This window comes from Cnephaeus nilssonii, assembly GCF_951640355.1.
Source record: "Cnephaeus nilssonii genome assembly, chromosome: 3".
Taxonomy (NCBI): domain Eukaryota; kingdom Metazoa; phylum Chordata; class Mammalia; order Chiroptera; family Vespertilionidae; genus Cnephaeus; species Cnephaeus nilssonii.
The window spans coordinates 28,576,574-28,601,128 of NC_137074.1; the positions used below are offsets into that span (position 1 = coordinate 28,576,574).

The 24,555-nt window shown below is 38.4% G+C and overlaps 1 protein-coding gene across 1 annotated transcript in view; it reads left to right on the forward strand.

The window, feature by feature from the left end:
- The window catches only part of SERPINI1 (serpin family I member 1), a 75,864-nt gene extending 55,496 nt beyond the window's left edge, over positions 1 to 20,368 (forward strand). Inside the window, exons 6-9 of the mRNA XM_079767442.1 lie at positions 5,460 to 5,557; positions 18,054 to 18,140; positions 19,740 to 19,829; positions 20,080 to 20,368. Coding sequence (XP_079623568.1) covers positions 5,460 to 5,557; positions 18,054 to 18,140; positions 19,740 to 19,829; positions 20,080 to 20,156 — 352 coding nt within the window. The 3' untranslated portion in view covers positions 20,157 to 20,368. The remainder of the gene's footprint in view (positions 1 to 5,459; positions 5,558 to 18,053; positions 18,141 to 19,739; positions 19,830 to 20,079) is intronic.
- Positions 20,369 to 24,555: the final 4,187 nt, after the last annotated feature.

The following is a 24,555-nucleotide window of genomic DNA, read 5'->3' on the forward strand; positions in this document are numbered from 1 at the left end:
GGCATGTGCTCTGACTGGAAATCAAACCTGTGACCTTTTGGTTCATGGGTCGATGCTCAACCACTGAGTCACATCAGCCGGGCATGAATTCCTTTTGATAATATGAGAATATCAGTACAGTGTTAATGCTCTCCTTATTGAATTTCATGCATTAAGTGCAGCATCTCCAAATGCTTAATTCTGTGAGGATGCAAAGTTACTTAGGAGAACTGTAGCAGAATTGTAAATGAATGCTTAAATATCACATGTTGTAATTCAACCAAATTCACTAGAAAATGTGGCCTCCAGGTCCTAGCCACTGAGAAACTGAACGTGGCTGCAGAAGAAAATTAATTTTTCATATTCTAAGAGAAATTCTTCAATTATGAAATAGTTTAGCTTGCTTGCTCATATTAATGGCTGTTACTAAACTAGGCACAGCTGATTACCATGTATCCATTTCTGTAGGAATTCTGTGAACTCTCCCTCTGCATGGCTAATGCATATAGAGGGAGGCTAAATGAGAGGAAAGATAAATTTAGTTTCCCTTTTCAAGGGATTGGCTGTTTTCAAATACTAATGTGTCAGTAATAATCAATGGGAAACTATCCACCCCCTCCATTTTATAGCATTAGGATCCACAAAATGTTCAATAAAGGTAATGACTTATGTGACCCAATTTTAGCAAAGGTAACATTGTTCTGATAGCTGTGTTCTAGGTTCACTCAAGTGTCTGTCTAAATGGTTTGTGTAATTTTATTCATATGGAAATTATTACCAAAAAATGCAACTTTGCATTTCTGCAATTTGACCAATTCTTGGTCTGCTTGACAGGTACTTTACTTTCTGTTATACTACATTTTATACAGAAAGCTGTAAAATGCTTTCCTTAAGAGGTATAGGGTATTTCAGGGCATTGGGGAGGAGAGATGGGACAATGACTTTTGTATTTGTGTTATCCCCCCAACAATAAATCCTACAGGAATCAGATAATAAATTAAAAATGTATTTTTATCCAAAATACAAGAAGTCTGCTTAGAAGACGGTAAGATTGCTATAACTATGTGATATTGCCAAATCCAGTGGAATTCCACAAGGTTTGTGCACAAGCATACATCTCTAAGATTTAAATGAGATTGTCAGATAGTCTTTCAATTTACCCATGGTAGCAAAAATAGTTTGGCTAATACAGATATACTAGAGGCCTGGTGCATGAAATTTGTGCGGGGGTGGGGGGTGTCCCTCAGCCCAGCCTGCACTCTTTCCAATCTGGGACCTCTTGGGAGATGTCCGACTGCCGGTTTAGGCCCAATCCTGCAGTCGGACCAGTAGTCGGACATCCCTCTCACAATCCGGGACTGCTGACTGCTGACTCCTAACTGCTCACCTACCTGCCTGCCTAATTGCCCCTAACCACTTCTGCCTGCCAGCCAGATTGCCCCCTAACCACTCCCCTGCCAGCCTGATTGATGCCTAACTGTTCCCCTGCTGGCCTGATTGCCCACAGCTTCCCTCCCCTGCAGGCCTGGTCACCCCTGACTACCATCCCCTGCCAGCCTGGTCCCCCCCAACTGCTATCCCCTGCCGGCCTGATTGCCCCCAGCTGCCATGCCCTGCCGGCCTGGTCACCCCCAACTGCCCTCCCCTGCAGGCCTGGTTGCCCCCAACTGCCCTCCCCTGCCGACCATCTTGTGGCTGCCATTTTGTGATGATGTGAGGACGTGGTGCGAGGACATGAGGACCACCTAGGCTTTTATTAGTATAAATATATGTGCCCTGACCCAGAATTGAACTGTAACCTCCTGGTTCGTGGGTCCATGCTCAACCACTGAGCCACATCAGCTGGGCTCAATGTACATTTTAAATACTAGTATTTATCTTATGGGTAGTTTTATATATACTTTTCTTTAGGTGCAAGCTTTAAAAACTGGTTCTAATAAACATACCTATCTTCATTACATACTCTGGCTCTTCAGTATTCACTGATGCAGCTTAGGTATAAGAAGAGTTGTCTAAAATCAAAATCCAGTATCTTAATAGTTGGAAGGCAGAGGTCCCTGGCTGTAATGTCTTTCCATTCTGACTTTTGTAGTCTCAGATTTATCATTTGTGACCCGAGAGAAATCAAAGGATATAAGTGATTCTCTGTTACTAGTATGGAGCCGGGACCCATGCTGTTATTTTGAAATGAATGCCTACTAATAAAGCACTTCAGTTTCACGTTTATAAAAGAAAACCAATGCATTAGCCATCTGATTTTGTTCTTCAACACGAATGCTTTTTATTAGGTTCTTCTACAAAGGGTTTGCTTAGTTTCTTAATTACTTATAAATTTTATTAAAGGTAATATATACTTGTTTTTTGTAACATTTGCTCCACATATCTACTCAGTCTCTGATGCTTCTGCCCTCCACATTCTTCTTCAACTTCTTCGGATAAAAAGGTGCAGATATGCCATTACATTGTATGCCTTTATTAAAGCAGGCATGCCTTTGGTATGTTTTTAAAGCAGTGTTTGGCCTTTTATTTTTAAATTCAGTGGGTGAAATATAAAATCTGCCTGCAGTTGTTTTTAAATAAACCATTGTTGTAATTATAGTGATTAGTCTTGGGGGGCTTTGCAGTCAGAAAGACCTTAGTTCATACCCTCATTTGATGACCTGTTAGCTGTATGACTAGGGCAAGTTGCTTAGCTTTGGGGGGCTCTTTTGTGGACTAGAGATAATCCCTATATCATAGGATTGTGTGAGATTGTCATGGGGATGATTAAAGGAAATACTGTACATAAAAGGATCCACATAATGCCTGTGACATAGTAAGCACTCAGTATAAAAAAGATAATGAATATTTATATTAATATTAGTCTGTATTAAGGGGAAATATATTTTAAATGGATAATAGGTATTCTTCAATAGTTTGATGAGGAAAAGAAGAGTATGAATGAATAAATGGAAATTGTTTACATCCTGTCCTCAACTTAGGAACAACATTTTCATGATTTGATTTCACTCCACCTATGTGTTTTGTCCTATGCAGATACTACAAATATTAAAATGAAAAAAGACACTAGATTTGACTAATTTGCAGTGACAATAGCAGGGATTAATACAGCTACTTAATTAAGTTACTTCATCACCACTAAAATGCAAATATACACATCTTAACATTATAATAATGTGACTATTATACATAACTTCAGTATAATAAGAACCGTTAACAGTATTGCCATTTATCCATGCCTGCTACATGCCAACACCATCATAAGACTGAGAAATCTTATTTAATCCCCTCAACAATACTATGAAGTGGGTAGTATTATTATTGCCATTTTCCATATGCCAAAACTGAGGCATATGGAAATTAAGGAACTTGCCCACGTCAGTCTGGCTAAATTGCTGTCCTCACTGAAACAGCCAGCCTCAGAATTTTGAAACAAACAAGTTGATTTTAAGAGGTAAAAAGAATTCTGTCCTGACATCTCCCTTTCCTTTCTATTTTAGGAGAATCAGGAAAATATCATGCTACCTGGACCCCTATCCCAGTCTTGCCATTTATTTAGCTGCATGGTTTTGTCAGGTTATTTCATCTTTCTGCCCTCAGTTTCTTCTTCTTTTAACTAGGGATAATAATAATAATAATAATAATAATAATAATACCTACTTCAAAGGGCTGCAGTAATATTTATATTACTGTTTTTTCTACTCTTGTGACGTATGGTAAGCTCCATATAAGTGATCAAAAATAAATTAATAATAAGGATAATAATAAAGCACACACACAAAAATCTTAATCAAGTCATCATAATGTATTCTCCAAGATATTCCATATTTTCCTATTCATCCCCTTTTGTAGTTTTACAATAGATATCTACTTTTTGTAAAAAATAAAAGTGTTAAGTCCAAGTTAAAGTGTGGGATATAGATAAAATTGAGTACTTAGTTTAGTACGTTTGCTCTACATTTCCTTCTTTTGCTCTGATTTTTTCATAAACATAGACCTGCTAAAATTAATCACTCCTCTTGGTGTCTGTCTCATTTATAGCAATCAATCCCTTGTCACTCTTAAAACCAGAGATCAGAAGTGATGCTAATGTGACGTTTAGTGACTATCGCACTTAGCTCTGTTAAGTACACAGTCATTGCCTAAAATTTATGTTTTCATCCACATTGATCAGGAGGCACATTTAGTTCTAACCGGTTGTTTTCACTTTTTATAGAAAGTATTAAGCCCTAGCCGATTTGGCTCAATGGATAGAGTGTCGGCCTGCGGACTGAAGGGTCCCAGGTTCAATTCCAGTCAAGGGCATGTACCTTGGTTGTGGGCACATCCCCAGTAGGGGATGTGCAGGAGGCAGCTGATCGATGTTTCTCTCTCATCGATGTTTCTAGCTCTCTATCCCGCTCTCTTCCTCTCTGTAAAAATCAATAAGATATATATTTTTTAGAAAAGAAAGTATTAAAACCCTTTGCTTTTAACAAATGTATTTGTTTGTTAATGCAGCCATGCTTGGTCCATATCTTTTACTAGTAAGATGAGCGATACAATTCATTGGTTTGGGAGAGATTCTGTTTAGTAACAATCTGGCTTTCTGTGAAAACCATTTTTTAAATTAATGTTCTGTTTATGACCACTGTTCATATTTTTACGTTTTTAAATAATGTATTTATTTTTACAAAAATGAGGCACAATTATGTGTAATAATTCATATAGTATATTAATTATGTATACTAATTCATTGGGACAAAAAAGATCTATTATTCTTGATTTCAAAATCTCTGTATAATTATTAAAGTACAAAGTTTTTAAGATATAATATTTAACTCACTTTCATTGATTAACAATTTTTGTAGGATGCTACCATGAGAACAGGCTTATGTCCTAGAGGTTAATATAAGTGAAAACATATATATTTTTAAACGTGATAGTTTTTGTTTCCTTTCTGTGAGTTACATGGAGTTGAAATGCTGGATGTATTCATTATACAGCAAAACTTGGCTCTTATTTAACCCATTTCATTGTGTAGGAAGTTGACCAGGATACTTAAAAGAGAATGAAGCATCTTGGGGAAATGTGTGATTAATCATTACCAGCTTTAAAAAAACAAAACAAATATATTTAGTATAGGTCAAAGGACTTGAAAACTGTTTATGTACAAATTTTACATAGTAATATGGTAATTATTCTTGATCTCAAAACTCATTTATTCCACCATATATTATGGTCTTGTATCCTTATTATGTATTTTCCTACTTAATTTAATACTCTTCTGTTATATTATTCCATTTGATACCTCCCTCTTTTTATAAGCACAATCAAATACTATTTGCAGTCAAAAGCCAGTTTTAATATAATTTTCCCTCATAAAACAGGCTTTAAACATCTACATATCTAACATTTTATTCCTGTCCCAGGTAACAAGATACTGTAACGAAATACTTTAAAAATGCGGTAACTAATTTTTTCCCCCTTGTGTTCTCCAGGTTCACAGTGGAACAGGAAATTGATTTAAAAGATGTTTTGAAGGCTCTTGGAATAACTGAAGTTTTCACCAAAAATGCAAATTTGACAGCCTTGTCTGGTAGGAAACAAACACCAATTTTTTAAAAAATGTTATTTTTCCCTGGCCCTTATGGCTTGGTTGGTTGGAGCATCATCCTATACACCGGAAGGTGGTAGATTCAATTCCCGGTCTGGGCACATACCCAGGTTGTAAGTTCAATCCCCAGTCTGGGTGTGTATGGGAAGCAACCGATCGATGTTTCTTTCTCATCTCTCTCTCTTTCTCTCATGTTATTTCATAAAAGCTTTTTAAAGTGATGTTGAATTATCTATTTATTGTGGATTTCTGAGATAAAATATAGTTATTTACCGGATAAATATAATAACTATGTTTAACTTCTACAAGCAAAATTATAAATATAGTCAAAACATTAAGTTTATATTATCCTGGTCCATGTTTTATCTTTAAAAATAGGTTATAGTCTCCAGAAGACCTGTCTTATCTTTGAACTTCCCATATCATCAGATCCAATGCCTTGTAGAGTACATAATCAATAAATGTGTTGATCGAATATCTCAATATGTCCGGTAATAATAAATCATAGAGAAAAGAAAGAAGGAAGAGAGGATAAATGAGTTTCTGCTGTGAGAACTAAATACTTTTTAAAACAGTACTTAGTGAGATGATGTAAATATTATTCTAAGTCTTGGATAAAAAACATTGGTTTTGAAGAAGTAGCTTCAAAACATAGCTGGCATGTTAGATATTGAGTAATTTATTTTAAATATTCTAAGAAAATAAAATTGACTTGAATAATTTGATTAAGTTGCCCTAATTTGTTCATTGTAAAATACCATACTATATTACTAACATTAAAGTACTTAGAACACGCAAAATCTTTTTGGAAATACCTTTAAGTAGCCAACCCCAAGATATTTATCATAGGATTAAGCTACCTGTGAGTTTGAGACTCAACTTATACAATGATTGTTTTCTATCATTTCTATAAAACAGAAAATAAAAACAATCTTTTTTATGAGATAAAGTCAAATATATAGCAAGATAAAAGAAACTCAGCATGTAAGGCCTCTTTATATGCTATGTTTTGAACCAAATTCTCCATCTAGAGAGAGCTGAGGTGATAGAAGATTTTCTTAGCAGTTCATGAGTTGCAGGAGAGAATTTAGTTTTCTTCTCCTGAAGTAGCAACCTACAGATAATCAAGCTAGCCAAATAATAGCTTCTAAACCTGGAGTGTGAAGACCCATGGATTCAGAGGTCTTCATTCCTGAAATTACATATAGTGTGCATTCCCATTGAAGAGTGGGAGAGAGAGGGGGAGGGAGAGAGAGAGAGAGAACACCAGGGAGGAGATAGCACATTCATTGCTTTCAATAAATTCTCAAGGAGTCTATAATCAAGAAAGCCTTGCCCTCCCAGATTTAGAACTGAGCAGACCATTTTCTAAGCTGCACTGAACTTCCAGGAGTGAGATGATATTGATGTGTCCGATGCCACATCTTCTACCCCTTATTTAGAGAGCTTACGTTGCGAAACACTAATAAGCTTCTCTAAATGTCTGCTATGCACACGAAGGAAGTGAACTTCCTTTGAGTAAAGGTTTTCATGACTCACATCCAGCAACTGAGGTTCTGAACTCTTCAGTGAGATTGTCAAGAAGGTGGTCCTGGTGGAGATGCTAAAGGTAAAGGGGGCCTTTGAACTTGAGTCAGAAATACTTTCATGGCTCAAGCGTAGTATAATCTAAAGGTCTGTGCTCCCTTTCTTAAGAACTGAGAGCATCTGTCTACCATACTGGCCAAATTCCAATTGGATAATTGCATTCTGCTTTCTGACCATGGCTCTATTTTCAGTTTGATTAGAGATTCACTCTCACTGTCCCACCCGAACATCTAGGCCATTATTTCACACACATAGAATATCTGCTGCTTTGGGTCCTGAGGGAGTAGCACTGCGATGGCAAGTCAATTATTGTGGTCAGCGTAGCTTAAAATTTTTGGCATGTCTGGAAGGTTTATAAGGTAATGTTTAATTGCCTTTGCTGTGTACAGAGACACTAGAGCATAGATATACATTATGAATGCAGCTGGTTGGGGGATTAGAAAAAGCGGTAGGATCTTTCAGAGTTCATATTGTATCGGATATATGTGAAGTTGCTGGTTGTTTGATCAAACCTCCCTCAGAACTGAATCCTTCTCAGCACCCTGCTCACTGCTGCATTTCCCGTTCCTGGCACGGGGCCGACACATCCTTGGCACAGTAGATGTTCGCTAAAGGAGCAAACGAGGGAGGGAAGGAGAGAAGAGCTTTCCTTGGGACTACCCTTCCACATTTCACTTCTTGGGACATATACTCCTAAAACTTCAGTAAGAAATCCAGAATTGGGCAGCCCCAAACACTACCCTGTCCATGTCCTCAGGATAGCTAGATGAAAGATCTAAAGCCTGTATCTCAAGCTTTCAGTGGGAACCCTTTAATTCTTAAATTCCTAGTTTTGCTAGAGTCTTAGTAGCCTCATCATGCCAACTACCCAACCAATACTTCCTTCTCCCCCCCCTCTCTCTCTCTTTCTCTCTCTCATATTGTTAACATATGAATCATTCATTTATTCAAAAACTATCTACTGACACAACCATAAGGCTTGCCTCTAAGCTTCCTCTAAATTCAGTACCATTTGATCCCTGCATCATTTATTTGGCACCGTATGCTCTACCTTACATGGTTGGTATTGTTGTCACCTGTTGAGTTTTTTGCCTCCAAATAATGATTAAAATGTCTATGACATTTTAGTAGTAACCCCCACAAGTACCCTGGAAACTTATTAGCATATTATTACTTTATCCTTTAATGAGAATTTCATGGTGTTTAAGATATACAACATTAATTATATTCAACACCATGTCTATTTCTTTCATTTAACAACTCTGTGAAGCGGATAGTGTGAGCAAAGTACTATGTCATAAAAATCAAGAAATGATCAAGATAGCATACCTTCACTAAAGAAGCATACAGACTTGTGGGGGAGAGAACATAATCAGTTGGATTTAATAAAACACGGGGTGATAGAAATGTCTTATTGGTGCAGTGGTCCTCAGCCAGGACAGTTGGCCCTCCAGGGCATATTTGCCAGCTGCTGGAGACCTTTTTGGTTGTCAAAACCGGGGAGTGTTACGCTATCTTGGGTGCAGAGGCCAGGGATGCTTTCTATAAACCTGTGATGTACACGGCACAGGACAGCCCCACAACAAGATGTTATCCAGCCCCAAATGTCAATTGTGATGAGTTGAGAAACCCTATTCAGAGAGAGCATTGTGGAAGCAGAGCGGGGGGAAACATTGAAGAGCAGAATGGTAGCATTGGATCCGGAGAGGGAAGAGAATATAGGTATGTATTTAAGCTTTTATATGTACTACTATTTGTAATACTTTAAAAAATAAAATAAAATAAAATAAATGCATAGAACATTTCTGAACAATGTCTTAGAAAGTAATAGCAGTAGTTGACTCTTGAATACTGGACAGAGGTTGTTAGATATTTTAAGTGTGGAGGTTCTGTTTCACATACTGTGTACTGTTTGTTTGGAATTTTACCCCGTATATGTATTATTTCTTCAATTAAGATTCTTAGTTAAAAACTAGAAAATGCTTTAAAAATAACATGATTAATAGGTTTGTAAATTCTAAACCACCCAGAAAACAACGAGGTACTATTGTGACGCTGCTACATTCTTAAATCATGTGATAAAATATTTATCTTCAAAATTAGCAAATGTGATTTAGCCGTGGACCCAAACAACAGCAGCAGCAACTCTACTTCACGTTCTCCTGTTTCTCGAGAAAGAGTGACTTGAGAAGCCTTTGCTAGGACCTCTTGAATCCACTCCTTTATTTTCTATTTCAAGGCATCCGCCTTCATTTCAGACTCCTATTACTGCTGTCCTAGACTATTTCAATAGCCTCCTAAATGGTTTCCAATCTCTCTTCCATTTAATCTGTCTTATCTGCCGCTTATCTACTACTGCCAAGATTAATCGCCTTAAGACTCACTCTCAGCTCATTCCAGTTCCTGTTCACAGCCTCCCTTCAGCCTGCTGTGCACCGTCCACTGCTCAGCGGGGCATTCAGACCTCAGCTCCCTCCAGCCTTAGCTGTCTGATTCCTTATGTGTGGCTTGTGCTTCAGCCAAACTGAACACTCGCTCTGCCCCTCACATCCTCCCCGGCCCCCCACTTGATGAAATCTCTCCCAACAGAAATACCTCTATAAACATCCCCAACTTTATCAAGCCACCATGATTACAACAACCAGAAGTAATCACTCCTTCAATTTTAAAATGTTCTGTCCTTGTATTTATGCCACATATCACATCTGACCTCCTCATTATTTATGCGTCGGATATCCCCTGACTAGAATTTGAAACTCCCAAAGATTGATCCTTATAGGTGCTTGGGAAGCGCCCGGCACTGTGCTTGCTGCTTAGGGCTTACTGAGTGAAGGCATGAGTAAGATGAGATGCTCTGTGTTTATTGCCTGTGGTTTTTTTAATCTCACTTTGATGTCCATTGTTTTTGACGCTAATTTCATTAACATATAGCATAGTAAAGACTCATACAATAAACATGGACTCTAGAGGGTTGCCAAGAATCATTTTCTTCTCAGGCTCGATTTCAAATGCTCATCTAGTTGCAGTGAGGATCCTGTTATAGAGTAGGGCTATTTTGTAATGGAAATGAGTAACTGTCAGTATTTGGGTTAATAGATAATCCTCTTGGAAGGTGTAAGGAAGGAAAAAGTGACTACTAAATCTTTCAGCATAAAGTACAAGTGTTAATAAAGGAGCCAATAAAATACAGGAGTTAAGAAGACACAGGAAAAGCCATATTCAGGTCAGACTCCAGTGCTTAGATTTATGCTGGACTGACTCTTCCCTCCGCCCTGGTTTGTTCCCTTTCTCCTTGCACCCATAAGCCAGAGGGCTGTATTTCTCCTCTGGTGCCATCATTCCATGTCCACGCCTGCTTTCTTCCCCAGGCTCCGGCAGCAGTTATCACACTTGAACTTCCTGCCCCTGCCTTTTTGCTCATCTGATTCACCTTTCACAGCTGCTGCTGCAGGTATGTTCTAAAACCAAAGCAGACATGTTCCATTACTTCTGGACAAAGCCTATCTCTCTAGCATCCTGGCACAAACTCTTAAGATCAGGTGTATCCCCGCCACTCCCCAACTCCTCATAAGCCAGGCTCCAGCTGGACCTTTAGGTCATCCCCACTGCTTATCTCACGTTGTAAGTATAATCCTCTGCCTGGAATGCCCTTGTCCCCTCCTCTGACTTCCACTCATCTGCTGTTCTTCAAGAACCAGCCCAAATGTCAAGGCCTCGCAGAAGCATCCACTGATATCTCGATCCCTTCCTAGATGATTGACGTTCCCTCATCTGGACTCTCATAATGCAAAGTTTTTCTTAGATTGTTACATGCCTGTCTCTGTCTCTAGCCTTGGAGCTCCTCAGTAGCAGGGACTACACTGAGTGGCCAGATTATTATGATGTCTGAACGCATAATAATCTGGCCACTCAGTGTGTGTGTGTGTGTGTATTTCGAGGCCCAGTGCATGAATTCGTGCATGGGTGGGGTCCGGCCAGCCTGGCCAGGGGCAAGGGACATAGGCGGTTGGCTGGCCTGCCTGCTGGTCCAACTCCTGGTCGAGGGGACAATTTGCATATTAGCCTTTTATTATATAGGATATACACTGAGTGGCCAGATTATTATGTGTTCAGAGATCATAATAATTTGGCCACTCGGTGTATGTCATAGACTCTTTCTATCTTCAGAACCCAGCACGGAGTAGGGCCCAGCATAGATGCAGGATGGGTGTGTGCTGTGAGGGGATGGTGCTCGACTGGCTGGCTCCGGGGTGGGGGCTTCTGTTAAACCTCCAGCCCTGCTCACTCCCCACATTCCAGCCACACAATCCCTCTTTTGAGTCCTTGAACACCCCTGGCTTGTATGTGTCTCTGCACTGGAAACCCTATCGTCAGGGCTTCCCATGGCTGACTCCTTTGTATTCTTAGGTCTCAGCTCAAATTGACCTTCTTGGACATGCCTTTCCTAATGCCCTATGTCAGGTAGCTCCTCTCCCCTGCCCTTGTCACTGTCCAACACATCACCTAATCTTATTTCTTAATTACACTTCCCACACCCTGAAATTGTGGTCATTTATTGATTTGCTTTTTAATTGCCCTTGTCATTTGATGTCTGCTTTCACCCATGAGGAAGGAACTGTTTAGTTCACCTTGGTATAACCAGTGCATCAACAATGACTGACACATAGGAAGTGCTTAGTACATGAATGAATGAGTGAATGAATGAATGAATGAATATTTGCTTGTCTATAATGAAATCCATCCAGTAAAACAAACACTATTCCTACCTTGAAGGAGGTCAAATTCTAGGAACCTTTCTAAAGTTCATGGGTGGGGCTAAAGCTAAAATTATCTTAGTAACTAAAATATTTAGCTTTTGGTCCTGTTATGGAATGCTCTTGGTTTTGTTATTTTAAGCATGTCCTGATGACGCAGAAATCTATTTAAACTGGCTGTGTTTAGGAACCGTGCCACAAAGGAAATAGCGGCATCCACACGCATGATGGCCATCCTGCCAGCATTATGTTAATCACAGATACTTAGAGCCTTTTGGGGCCCCGCACAATACCTCCTACAAATAGGGTACCTGGTAAATATTTGCTTGATGACTGAATGAATGCCTGAGTATTTTGCCCCCCTGTCTTTAGAAGAGCTTGAATTATTGCCCAGCTCTCCTCTGGGGAACCTAGGCTTTGCTGGCCCAGTTCCCGTCGAATCTGTGTGAAAAGCCTGGCTCCACACTGCCCGGAGGAAAGTAGGACCAGCCATTTGGCAGCAATGCTGCTGTGGCCAGAAGGAGAAGACTGCTTGGGGCCAGCGTATGGATTTTTATTTTTTTGGTAGGTCTGTTCGTTTTGGATTTATTTATTTTCTTTTTTAGAAAAGAGTTAATCTTTTCTCAAACCAATAAGATGAGCTCATCAGTGTAAAATAGATCTCTTTAGTTCCCCTCATGTTCTGATTCATCAAATACCAAATGCTTACTTGGTGCCTAGGAGTGTGAAAGAAACTGTAGATAGAAGATGAATAGAATAGACAGGGTCCAGGCCCTGGAGGAGTAAACTGAATGGCTTCGCAGGAAAGATGGCCTGATGGACACGATTACGGGACCAGGAGCCAAACTGGAGGGCAGGCATAGGAAGCTGTTAACGCGCCTGTACCCCTGCGTGACCTAATCTCCTCCTAAAATTTGGTGACAGCAGACACATTCTTGCTTAAACCATTTTCAGCCCTCATTTTATTTTGATACGACTGCTTGAAGTTTGTCCCAAGAGAAACAAATTCATTTTCTCTTTTTTTCCTCCGTGTCTGTGATGTGATTTCTTATTTGTTACATTTTCTCCTTCTCGTGTTTCCAAACGAGTACTGTTTCTCTGAAGGTTAAGTGTCCTGAGGTCCCGTGTACATCGGCAGACCTTTGATGTCCATCACGCAGCAGTTAATCACCCCTGGGAGTCAGAACAGGGGACTGGATCTTTCTTTTCGGTCTTTGAAATGTATATGATGACACTGGTCTATTGGATGCCATCCCCCTTGCTCTTCTACTCGATTAGATTTTTAAGTTCCTTAAAGTTCCTTAGTGTGTGTGTGTGTGTGTGTGTGTGTGTGTGTGTGTGTGTGTGGAGGAGGGGTGTCTTTGTATTCTTCCCCTCTCTGCTGCTGTTCTCCATCAATTTTCCTAGAGCATCTACTTTGGATTAGGTGTATTACTGGACAACAAAGGTTAAAGGAGCTTTTGGGGAAGCAAAGACACAAAAGCAGTAAGTGTAGCGCCTCAGGCTATGGCAGTTTAAATAAACTGGAGCACAGTGTATAGAATAAAGAATACTAAAGGAATGAAGCAGCGGTAACCTCATGGAGGACCTCCTATTGCATACTGAGCGGGTAGGTGATACACTGAAGGCGAGGTGGGAGGCAGCACAAGCAGGAGAGGGGTTTAGCAGGGATTGGCATAAATTGGTTGCATTTGATAAGGTCGTACCAGAGGAAGCTCTGATGTGAACTCGAGAAAGTTAGAGTTGTTCATGACACATTGTGACATACCTTGAAACTCATTTAAAAAATAATTTCTATACCTTGCTGGGTTTAATTTTCTGATTAAAACACACACACACTCACACACACACACACACACACACACACACATATACACACACACACATACACACACACAGCCTGGCTTGCGTGGCTCAGTGTTTGAGCATCGACCCATGAACCAGGAGGTCATGGTCCAGGTCAGGGCACATGCCGGGTGTGCAAGAAGCAGCCAATCAATGATTCTCTCTCATCATTGATGTTTCTATCTCTCTCTCCCTCTCCCTTGCTCTCTGAAATCAATAAAAATATATTTAAAAAGCAAAACAAACACATAGCTCCATGTTAATAGGCGAGTTTGGTTATTTATTTTTCCTTAGACTGCCCCTTGCTCAATTTTAATAGCAAGGTAAGACTCTCTGTAGATGACTTAGATTACTTGTATTCTTTTTCTAGCATCTAAAATGTTGTTTTTAACAGAAATTTTTATCTGTTCCTTGAAGGTTTGATTAAAATCACCCAGAAAACCATTTAGGCATGGAGTCTTTAATTTTGAGGATGGGGGAAATTTTTTTCTACTGATTCAACTAGTACTTTAATGGTTACTGGATTATTCAGACCTTCTGTTTTTTTTCCTTGGTTCAATCTTACAATTTATACATTACCATAAAAGTGTCCAGCTGATGGCAAACCTGTTCAAAATTATCTGCATACAAAAGCACAAAAATTTTGGGAGGAAAATGGAAATATTATGTCTTATTTGTGGAGGTGGGTTCACAGATGTAAACATCCTCAAAACTTGCCAAACTGTGTATTGTAAATAGATACAGTTTATAGTAAATAAAGTACATCTCATAAAGTTGGTTAGCATTTATCTGTAGGAAATTATACATAGTATTTTTGTGATTCTTTAAAATTCTCATCTGTTCTCTTTTTGTGTTAATGCTGTCTTCTTCATGCATCTTATTAAAGACTAGAGGCCCGGTGCATGAAATTTGTGCATGGGTGGAGTCCCTAGGCCTGGCCAGCGATTAGGACTGATCAATTTCCCCACCTCCCTGCCTCCCCCTTTCCTCCTTCCCTCACTGCCTGTGTCCGCTGCCACCCACCCCTGGTTCCCCATCCCAGCCCAGGGCCCAGCCACAATCAGGTGATTGGGACCTGCTGGCAGGGGGGGAAGGGGCTGGGAGGTTGGCCGGTAGGCCTCGATCAGGAGGGACTGGGGGTAGGGGCCAACCACCACCACAGCTGGTAGGTGGCAGACCAATCGGAGCCTGCCTGCCGGGGGGAGGGACAGGGGAGGGACTCAGGAGGTTGGCCACTGGCCCCGAGGTGGAAGCCAGACCTGGCCCCCCGGGAAAGGGGCCGTGTCCGCCACCACCAATCCCTGGTTCCCCATCCCAGCCTGGGGGCCTGGCCCCAATCGGGAGGGACTGGGACATTGGCTGGGCAGGCCCCATTGGCGATCAGGGCCTGCGGGCTGGGGGCAGCTCCTGTGTTGAGCATCTGCCCCTGGTGGTCAGTGCACATCAGTCATTCTGATCATTCTGGTCATTCCAGTTGTTTCGTCATAATGGTCCCTTAGGCTTTCATAGATAGATAGATAGATAGATAGATAGATAGATAGATAGATAGATAGATGCATTTCATTATCTTTTTACATAACGTTCTCTTGCAAGAACCCTCAGCATCCTTGTTTTCTTGATCTTTCTGTCACAGTACCTAGCAGTGCCCCTCCCTTCGCCAGCAGTTTGTGTGGGTAACTGAGAGCATATGAGAGATTCGGTGACTAGAAAAGGTACACTTAGGACATAGGTCAGAGTTGAAGGGGTGAAGGGGCAATATTCCTTCTTTCAAGATGCCTCGTACAGCCGGCAGATCAGGCTCAGGAGCTACTGGAGGCGGTTTCCTCTGGGTGAATTGGTGTGGCTGACATACCATACGGTGTCGTTGAGAACTCCCCTCAGTATTTGAAGAGGACTTAGCTGGCAATGTGGACACTCATTACCATTTAGGAACGGGGTTCTGTCACTTTTGCATTTAGGGCCATAATGTTGGCTCTTGGTGGATGACCTTCCCTTCACTGTCAGACTGATGAGTATGGGCAGCAGAGTCTGAAAATAATACGGCATCAGTTAACTGCCGATATAGTTTACTGTTTCTTTTTATTTGTTAAAAAAAACAATGAGTCTTTTAGATTTGAGAGAGCTAATTATACTTGTTTAACTAAAAACTTTATTGCTTTTTTATTTTTCTTCCAGTCATCAAATGCATTCTAGAAGAAGATAGCATAGTATTTGAGATGGACTAAGTCATAATTCAGTGCTTATATCTGAATCCTAAATATGAGCTGAAGAAGTAACATCCCTATTAAAAGTATGTGCAGAGATGTCACTCAGTTGTCTTGGGACTTATTCGAAATAAGCAGGTGCTGTGTAACAGATGTACCCAAAATGTTGCTGAACATCATTCCCCATCCATTTAAGACATTTGTGATTTTGAAAACTTGAAAAGAAAATGTACATAGGACTTGGTTACTTATAAAATCTTACTAAACAGCCTAATGAGAAATCAATTGCGCTTTTACTGAATGGTGCTGGGCATCAGCAACAAAGTTATTTATCTTAAGTTTGAACCAGACCTCCTGCAATTGGGAAAACAGAGGGCGGGGTACAAACTTGAGTAATTCTTTATCTTGCTTCCTTGGGCTATGCTTTATTTTTGTATTTCAGGCACCGTTTAGTTTTGTTTAATCTTGGGGAAAATTGGAATCCCAAGGTTGGAAGCTATTGTCTTGTATAGTTTGCTAGGGCTGCCATAATGAAGTACCACAGGCTGAGTGGCTTGAACAATGGACATTTATTTTCTCACAGTTCTGGAGACTGGAAGTCTGGGATCAAGGTGTCTTGAGGGTGGGTTTCTTCTGCGTCCTCCTTCCTTGGCATGTAGATGGCTGCCTTCTCCCTATGGCTTCACATGTTGTCAAGGTTTTCCAGAGAAACAGAACCAATAGGAAAAATCTCTCTCTCTCTCTCTCTCTCTCTCTCTCTCTCTCTCTAATATGTATGTATGTATGTATGTATGTATGTATGTGTGTATGATGTATGTATGTATCTAACTACTACCTATCAAAAGAGAGATAAAAGAAAAGAAGGGGGAGGAGAAGAAGAGGAAGAAAAAGGGAGAGGGGGGGGGAGAGATGAGAGAGTTATTTTAAGGAATTGGCTCACACAGTGTGAAGACTTTGGGAATTCACAATATAAAGGATAAGCTGGCAGACTGGAGACCCAGAGGAAAGTTTCAGTTCCGGTCCAAAGGCAGTAGTCTGGCAGATTTCCTTCCTGCTCAGAGGAGGTCAGTCTTTGGTCTAGTAAGGCCTTGAGCTGGTTGGATGAGACCTACCCACATGATGAGGGTAGTTTGCTTTACTCGAAGTCCACCCATATAAATGTAAGTCTCATCTAGAAAACCTCTCCACAGAAATGTCCCGAATATGTTTGGCCAAATATCTGGGCATCATGGCCCAGCCAAGTTGATATATAAAATTAACCATCATTCCCTCTGTACCTATCTGTATCCACATTTCCTCTTCTTAAAAGGGCACAGTAATATTTGTTTAACCTCATTTTAACTTGAGTCTATCTCTAAATATAGTTACATTCTGAAATCTTGGGGATTAGGACTTCACCATATGAATTTTGAGAGAACACAATTCAGCAGATTACAGCCATTAATTTAAAAGTAAGTGTATATAGAAAGACAAAAACAGTCCCCTTAATACTGAAAATGTGTTATTTCTTCTGACTATAGGGTAATCCTCAGATAAACCAATGAACTGATATGGAAAGTAACTTCTTTATGTATTCACATTTCTACAATTTAGAAATAGTTTTTATTGTTCTTTGCCAAAGATATTTACATTACCATAGTAATTAGAGATTAGATTTTTTTTTAAATCTTGTATTTTGGTTATATCTGGATTTCTACCTGTTTTCACTTGTGTTTTTAAAGTTTAAGTTAGAATGCAACATGTATGACATTTTTATATTGAGCTATGAACTAATTTGAAGTTGCTATTCAAGCAGAGCCACTTTCCACTTTCTCTGACTATACAGAAAATAAACAATGGGAAGATTACCAACAAAAATGAAGGGAAAAAGAGACTATAAAATGAGGACTAATCAGAATACACATCTTTGATGGTTCTCTCAAATCGTAAACATAACCTTACAATGTTATCTAAGTTTGATACAATTATGTTTATGTACTATATCAGTATAGTATGTCTCTTATACTTTTCAAATCTTTTGAACTAAAGAGTTAAAGGCTTTCCTGTCTCTGACACTGAAGAAATGCTTCTGTCCTCTCTTTTCTGCAGATAACAAGGAGATTTTCCTTTCCAAGGCAATTCACAAGTCCTTCATCGAGGTGAATGAAGAGGGCTCGGAGGCTGCTGCCACCTCAGGTGCCCAGTTGTTCTCTCCAATCGCCTCACCATTTTTAGATTTGTATTTTTGAAGCAGTCATGGGTGGGGGGGCGGGGGTCATTTTCAGACTGGCTCGGCTCTCACTTGGAAGTCTAGCTAATGCTGAACCAGCTAGAATTTTCTAAGTAGGCTACGAAGCGTGCACTCACTCCAGGGCCCCACGCACGGTAGTTCCCATGTCCCGTTTTCTCGCTAATAAATGAGCTCAGGGCATTGTCAGCTCTGTAGGATAGATTTTCCTGCTGTGCTGCCTGTTTCACTATCTTAAATTTTCCCCTGCTGCCCATTGAAACATTTTTCTTCCTACCTAATTACTTGTGGAAATTAGTTTATAATTTTGTCAGTGAAAAGTTTTGATTTTTGCTCAGCCAGTGTGGCCCAGTGGTTGAGCATCGACCTATGAACCAGGAGGTCACGGTTCACTTTGAGGTCAGGGTTCAACTCCCAGTCAGGGCACATGCCCTGGTTATTAGCTCGATCCCTACTAGGGGGCATGCAGGAGGCAGGCAATGAATGTTTCTCTCCCCTTGATGTTTCTTTCTCTCTTCCTCTCTCTGAAATCCATAAAAAAAAATATATATATATATATATATATTAAAAGTTTTTATTTTAAAAGCACACACATAAACAAGGGTATCTGATAGAATGTAATAAGTAATTTTAACTAAATAATAATACCAATGAAATAATAATTGTAAATCAGTAATCAAGGAATTTGACATAAACCATGTGTCCAAAGCAAAATGGCAAAGATCCTTGGTCATTTCGATGATTGTGACTTCCCTAGTTAAGCGAGAATTGCCTTTTTTTCCTCTCCTTTTATTTGGTTGGATTTGTTTCCAAATGTAATATTACGTTTGCATACATTATTTCTACCTTTGCATAAATTTGTCCATTTGAAGGATAGCAGGAGTTGAAACAGCATTTTCAGGAGGAAATAGAAACACAGTAGTCTCAGGCATCAAGAAAGCTTAACACTTACATAATTTAATAGTGACCTTTTCTGACAATTGGAACACTCAGCAACAATATAAAACTATCATTTATAATAAGGATCTCAGGGAAACAGTTTCCCAGCTGTAGGAAACACATTGAGTCTCTCGCTGCTGTGTTTCCCCTTTAATCACTGCCATTCTGGCCACTTACTAGAAGCCTGGGGATTTGATATGTAAAAAAGACCCATTTCAGACTAAAGAAATAATAATTTGAGAATATAAAAAAAAACCTCTTAGTTTTTTTTAGTTTTTTTCTTCTCTCTTCCTTTAACTGAAAGATCATTTTAGTAAAGACATAAGTATTTATCTGTGACTGAGACTAAAAGTTTTGTAAGGGCAGAATAAATTGTCCTATTATTTTTTGGTGGGGTAGAGATAGGAAACTGTGTGGTGTGTGTGGGGTGTGTGTGTGTTCCAAGTCAAGTTGAAATGTTAGCACCTTTATAATTTTTCTCTCTTTAAGTCTTTAAAATCGTGTTTCCTGTAAACCATTGCCTTTGCATTAAATATAGATGGTTTGGAGAAATTACTCATTAGTTCCTGCACATCGCAGACATGTAATTACCTTCTCTCTGCACTTAGGAATGATTGCCATTAGTAGGATGGCTGTGCTGTATCCTCAAGTGATTGTCGACCATCCATTTTTCTTTCTTATCAGGAATAGGAAAACAGGTAAGACTGTTATGAGAACAGAACTTTTTTAATAGGCTAAAGAGAAATAATTTCTTAAAATTGAGAACATTTCCCCACATTGTTTATTGGATAATTTCTAATGTCTAAGTGATATTTGAAAATAACGTATTTTCATTTTTAGAATATTGCTTGTTGTAAGAAAGAAGATAAATAAATATCCCCCTTTTAAACATAAATATCTTTTTTTGTTTGTTTATCCCCTTTTTTGTTCACTTCCAACCCAATGCAGGAACAATCCTGTTCATGGGACGAGTCATGCATCCCGAAACAATGAACACAAATGGACATGATTTCGAGGAACTTTAAATCATTTTGCTTAAATAACGAGAAAAATAGTAACTAAGCACATTATGTTTGCAACTGGCATATGTTTAAGATTTGTGTTTTACAGTATAGCTTAAGATAATATTTAGAATAACTCCAGATAAAAACAATGTATGTAAATTATAAGCCAACTTGTCAAGGAATGTTATCGGTATTACTGAGGTAACAGTCTTGTCATGTCATTGTGTTTGTTGTGCTGGTGTTTAAAATAAAAGTACATAGTGAACATGTGAACAAGTCCACTTTTTATTTCAGAAGTTGTATAAAAATCCCTCTGGATGAAATTTGGAAACAATGAGTTTTCCAAATTTAAGACAAGGACATCTTACATCTTTTATCATCAGGCAGACTCAAGGCACCAAAGTCAATGAGCGCTGCACACTAACATATAACAAGCAGTAACAAGAGACAGGTGCTTCACAAAAATTCTGATGTTTTTTTCTCTAAAGACGGTATATAGTGTAATATAGAAGAAGGCAAACTGAACATCTTCTATGTGGTTCCACGACAAAGCTTGTTAGAAAAAAAAAAATAGGGCTATGCAAACCCAGCGCTTACAGCTATGGTTTATTGGCTGTGTCTTTAAAAACCCACGTGGCTTCAGTAGGCTGGCATAGATTATAAGCCTGGTATATCACCGTGTTTTGCTGCTGCAAGTGAAATCCAAACTACAACCATGTTCTCAAAAGTCTCAAAGTAAACCATGCAGGCAGATTAATAATAAAAAATATGCTCTATGGTGTGTATGTAACCAGAGAATTAACTAGAAAAAAAAATGTCCTGGTACAGATACCAGAAATCAACAGGGTTTGGGCTGAATTCCGCGCTACCCCCCCCCCCCCCCGCAGGCATGTTCTTGTTTGTTCTAAGAGGTTTTTGGGTTTTTTAACTTGAATGTCTGTAATTGGGGTATCACATTTTTGTTTTTCCATTGGTTACCTGATGGCCCCTGGTGCATTTGTTTGAGGCCTCTGGAGACTTATAAGTACTTTGCATAATATATTGATCTTATTTCTAGAACAAGAAGTAGTTGATTCCAGTGGGGGCAGGTCTCTAGTAAATTGCTTTGTTATCCATTGGCTGAAATAATGGTATTCTTTTTGGGGGTTGGGGAGAAAAAAAGAAAAAAGATCTCATCATGTTCTAGGAATGGAACTAGGCACACTTAATACCAATTTTTTTATTCTGTGATTCATAGTTTGAAAAAGAGTTCAAAACGTTAAAAAATTTAACAGAAACTGCTTGGATGTGATTTTCTTCTGTTAGGTATTTTGCTATGATTTGGAGCTGTTCACTAGAATTGACATTATCATTAACTTTAAATCAGTTCAGGAGAGTCGTGGTTTGGGGAAACCAGGCCTGACTGTAGACTTATTGAATTTTAAACTCTGAGGAAAAACTTGAAAATCTGTGTTTTTAACAAGTTCCATTGGTGATTTTGTTACACATTAAGTCTTGACTATTGCTAAGTAAAGAACGCATGTGGAATACTTGTATACCGGCTGTTGAGATAGAGTTAACTTACAGAAAATTAGGTCAATTAATGAAGTGCTGTAAATTAGTGTCTCTCAGACTTTCTGCGTATTAGAATTACCTGGGGATCATAAAGCAGATTCTCATGTAGTAGGTCTGCGGGGGGCGAGGGGGGGGAAGGGGGGACCCTGAGAACCTGCATTTCTAACAAGCTGTGGGGTGATGCCATTGCTGTTGGTTCATGGACTCGAGTTGGTAATATAAGGTTTACATGTTGGATACTTTTATGCATGGAAACAGAAAAAGGTATTATTTTCATACAACTTGGAGATAATCGGGGGATGGAGCAGTAGTCTACATGAAAAATGCAGTGAACTTCTACAAAATGAGAAAAATGGTTTTACTCTAAAGCTTTTCCCCTGTTACTTAGTATGGCAAAGTGCAGACTTCCTCTGCATATTAGAATACTTGAAATATACTCTTTAAAAATATAGAGACATTTATAGGCAAAGCCCACAAAAGAATTTATGAATACCCAAGGACACAGTGCTTAACACTGAATCATTTCCAGCTTATATTCTCAGAAAACTTATAGTTTATTCATAAAGCTAGGGTTATTGTAGAACAGTGCTCTTGTTTTCATTTATAATGTACACAGATCAAGCTAACTGATGTTGATTCAGGATTGTTATTCTGGGCTTGTGATATTCCTCATTACTGGGTCTTTACTTGTTAAACATTACATATTTGCTATATCTGTATGTCTATTAGTCAACTAAATGAATTACCTATAAGGAAGAGTCAACATCATTAGACAAACGTAAAGCCCAAAATACAATTTTTTTAGTCAATATAAAATTAAGCTCTAGCATTCAGAATGTTTACCTTAAAATATTTCAATACAATTCAGATGTCCCTTAAATAAAACCCTGTTATTAGCATGTTAATGGAGTGGCTAAAAATAAAATACTTGATAGTACCAAGTTTTCCCTGCCATTTGATGTTGTTTATATATTTTTTTCTATTGAAAAAGTAACATCTTATGGTTCAGTTTATTTTAAAATGCATACATTACTACACACACACACACACACACACACACAGTGTGCACAGCTTATGAAAACTTATTTCTCTTTGAGCATGTTTTTTGGGAAGACATCAACAACAATTATGCATCTTTTGTTTTTAAACTAAGTATTTTTTCCAGTTTTATTTAAGTCTAATTGACAAATAAAATTATATTTATTTTAAGTGTACAATGTGATGATTTGATATATCTACTCATTGCACAATGCTTATCACAATCAAATTAACACATAATTACTTTTTATTGTTGTGTTGTGAAAATGCTTGAAATTTACTCTTAGCAAATTTCAAGCATACAATATAGTATTCTTAACTATAGTCATAAAGCTATACATTATATTCCCAGAACTTATTCATCTAATAACTGAAAGTATGTACCTTTTGACCAATAGGTTTTGATTTTCCCCAGCCCTAGTCCCTGGCAATCACCATTCTACTCTGTTTCCATGAGCTCTACTTCTTTTTTTTTTTTTTTTTAGATTCCACATTATGAATGAGATTGTGCAGTATTTTTCTTTCTCTGCCTGGCTTATTTCACTTAGCATAATGTCTTCCATATTCATCCATGTTGTCATAAATGGTAGATTTTTCTTCTTTCTTATGGCTGAATAACCTCCATTTGAATTTGTGTTTATATCTACTAGTACATATACATTTATATATACATATATTACATTTTATTTATCCATTCATAAATTGATGAACACTTAGGTTATTTCCATAGCTGAGTTATTATGAATAATCCTGCGATAAACATGGGAGTACAGATACCTCTTCGAGATACTGATTTTGCTTCTTATATGTTTTAAATACTAATCCCTTATCACAGATATAGTTTGCCAATATTTTTCTTCTATTCTGTAAGTTGCCTTTTCACCATGTTGATTGTTCTTTGCTGTGCAGATGTAATTTAGTTTGATGTAATCCCAATTGTTATTTTTTTCTTTTTTTTTTGTCTGTGTTTTTTGGTATGGTATCCAAAAAAAAATATTTCCATAATCAATGTCAATAAACTTTTCCCCTATATTTTCTCCTAAGGTGCAAACACAGAGTATGATACTTAGCTCAGTTGCTTTGTTTAATGTCTACTAACAAAGTTATTTTTATTTATTTGAGAGAGAAAGAAAGAGAGAGAGAGATGTTGTTCCACATATTTATGCATTCATTAGTTGATTCTTATATGTACCCTGACCAGGGATTGAACCCGTAACCTTGGCATATCAGGACAACACTAACTGAGCTGTCTGATCAGGACCAATGAAGTTATTCTTGAGAGAATGTTGAAGTCTCTACATGCACATAAACATAGCTATGGGAAAAAATTTGTGTCTTTATGAAGGCAGGGAAAGAGATTTTTCACAGAAGAATCAGTTTAATGTTTTTTATTAACTAGTTTGGTTCAAAGTATAGAAGATAGTTTAACATTAATAAGCTTAAGCTAAAGGTGCATTGTGTTCACATTAGTTTCTGATTTTGATAAGACAGAGATCCATGGATGTGAAAAGAATGTGAAATTAATGAAAATAAAACCAATGCAAAACAAAATGTTTACCTTCTTTGTCCACATTTGCTCTTTTCTATGCATTAAGTATAGATAAACTTTCCCTCTCTTTGAAAATTGCAGATGTTTTGTTTATTTGGGGAAAAATTAAGTGGTTATTTGTGACATAGGGCATTTTCCAGAAAATGTTTCTTCTGCAGTCATTGCAGCTTCTAGCTGATCTAGCAGTTTTCTCTCTTCCTCAAATAGACAATATTTTATCTCCTTTTCTGAAAGTTTTGTGATAATTCACAAATATAGAAGTCTGACATTTGTTCACAC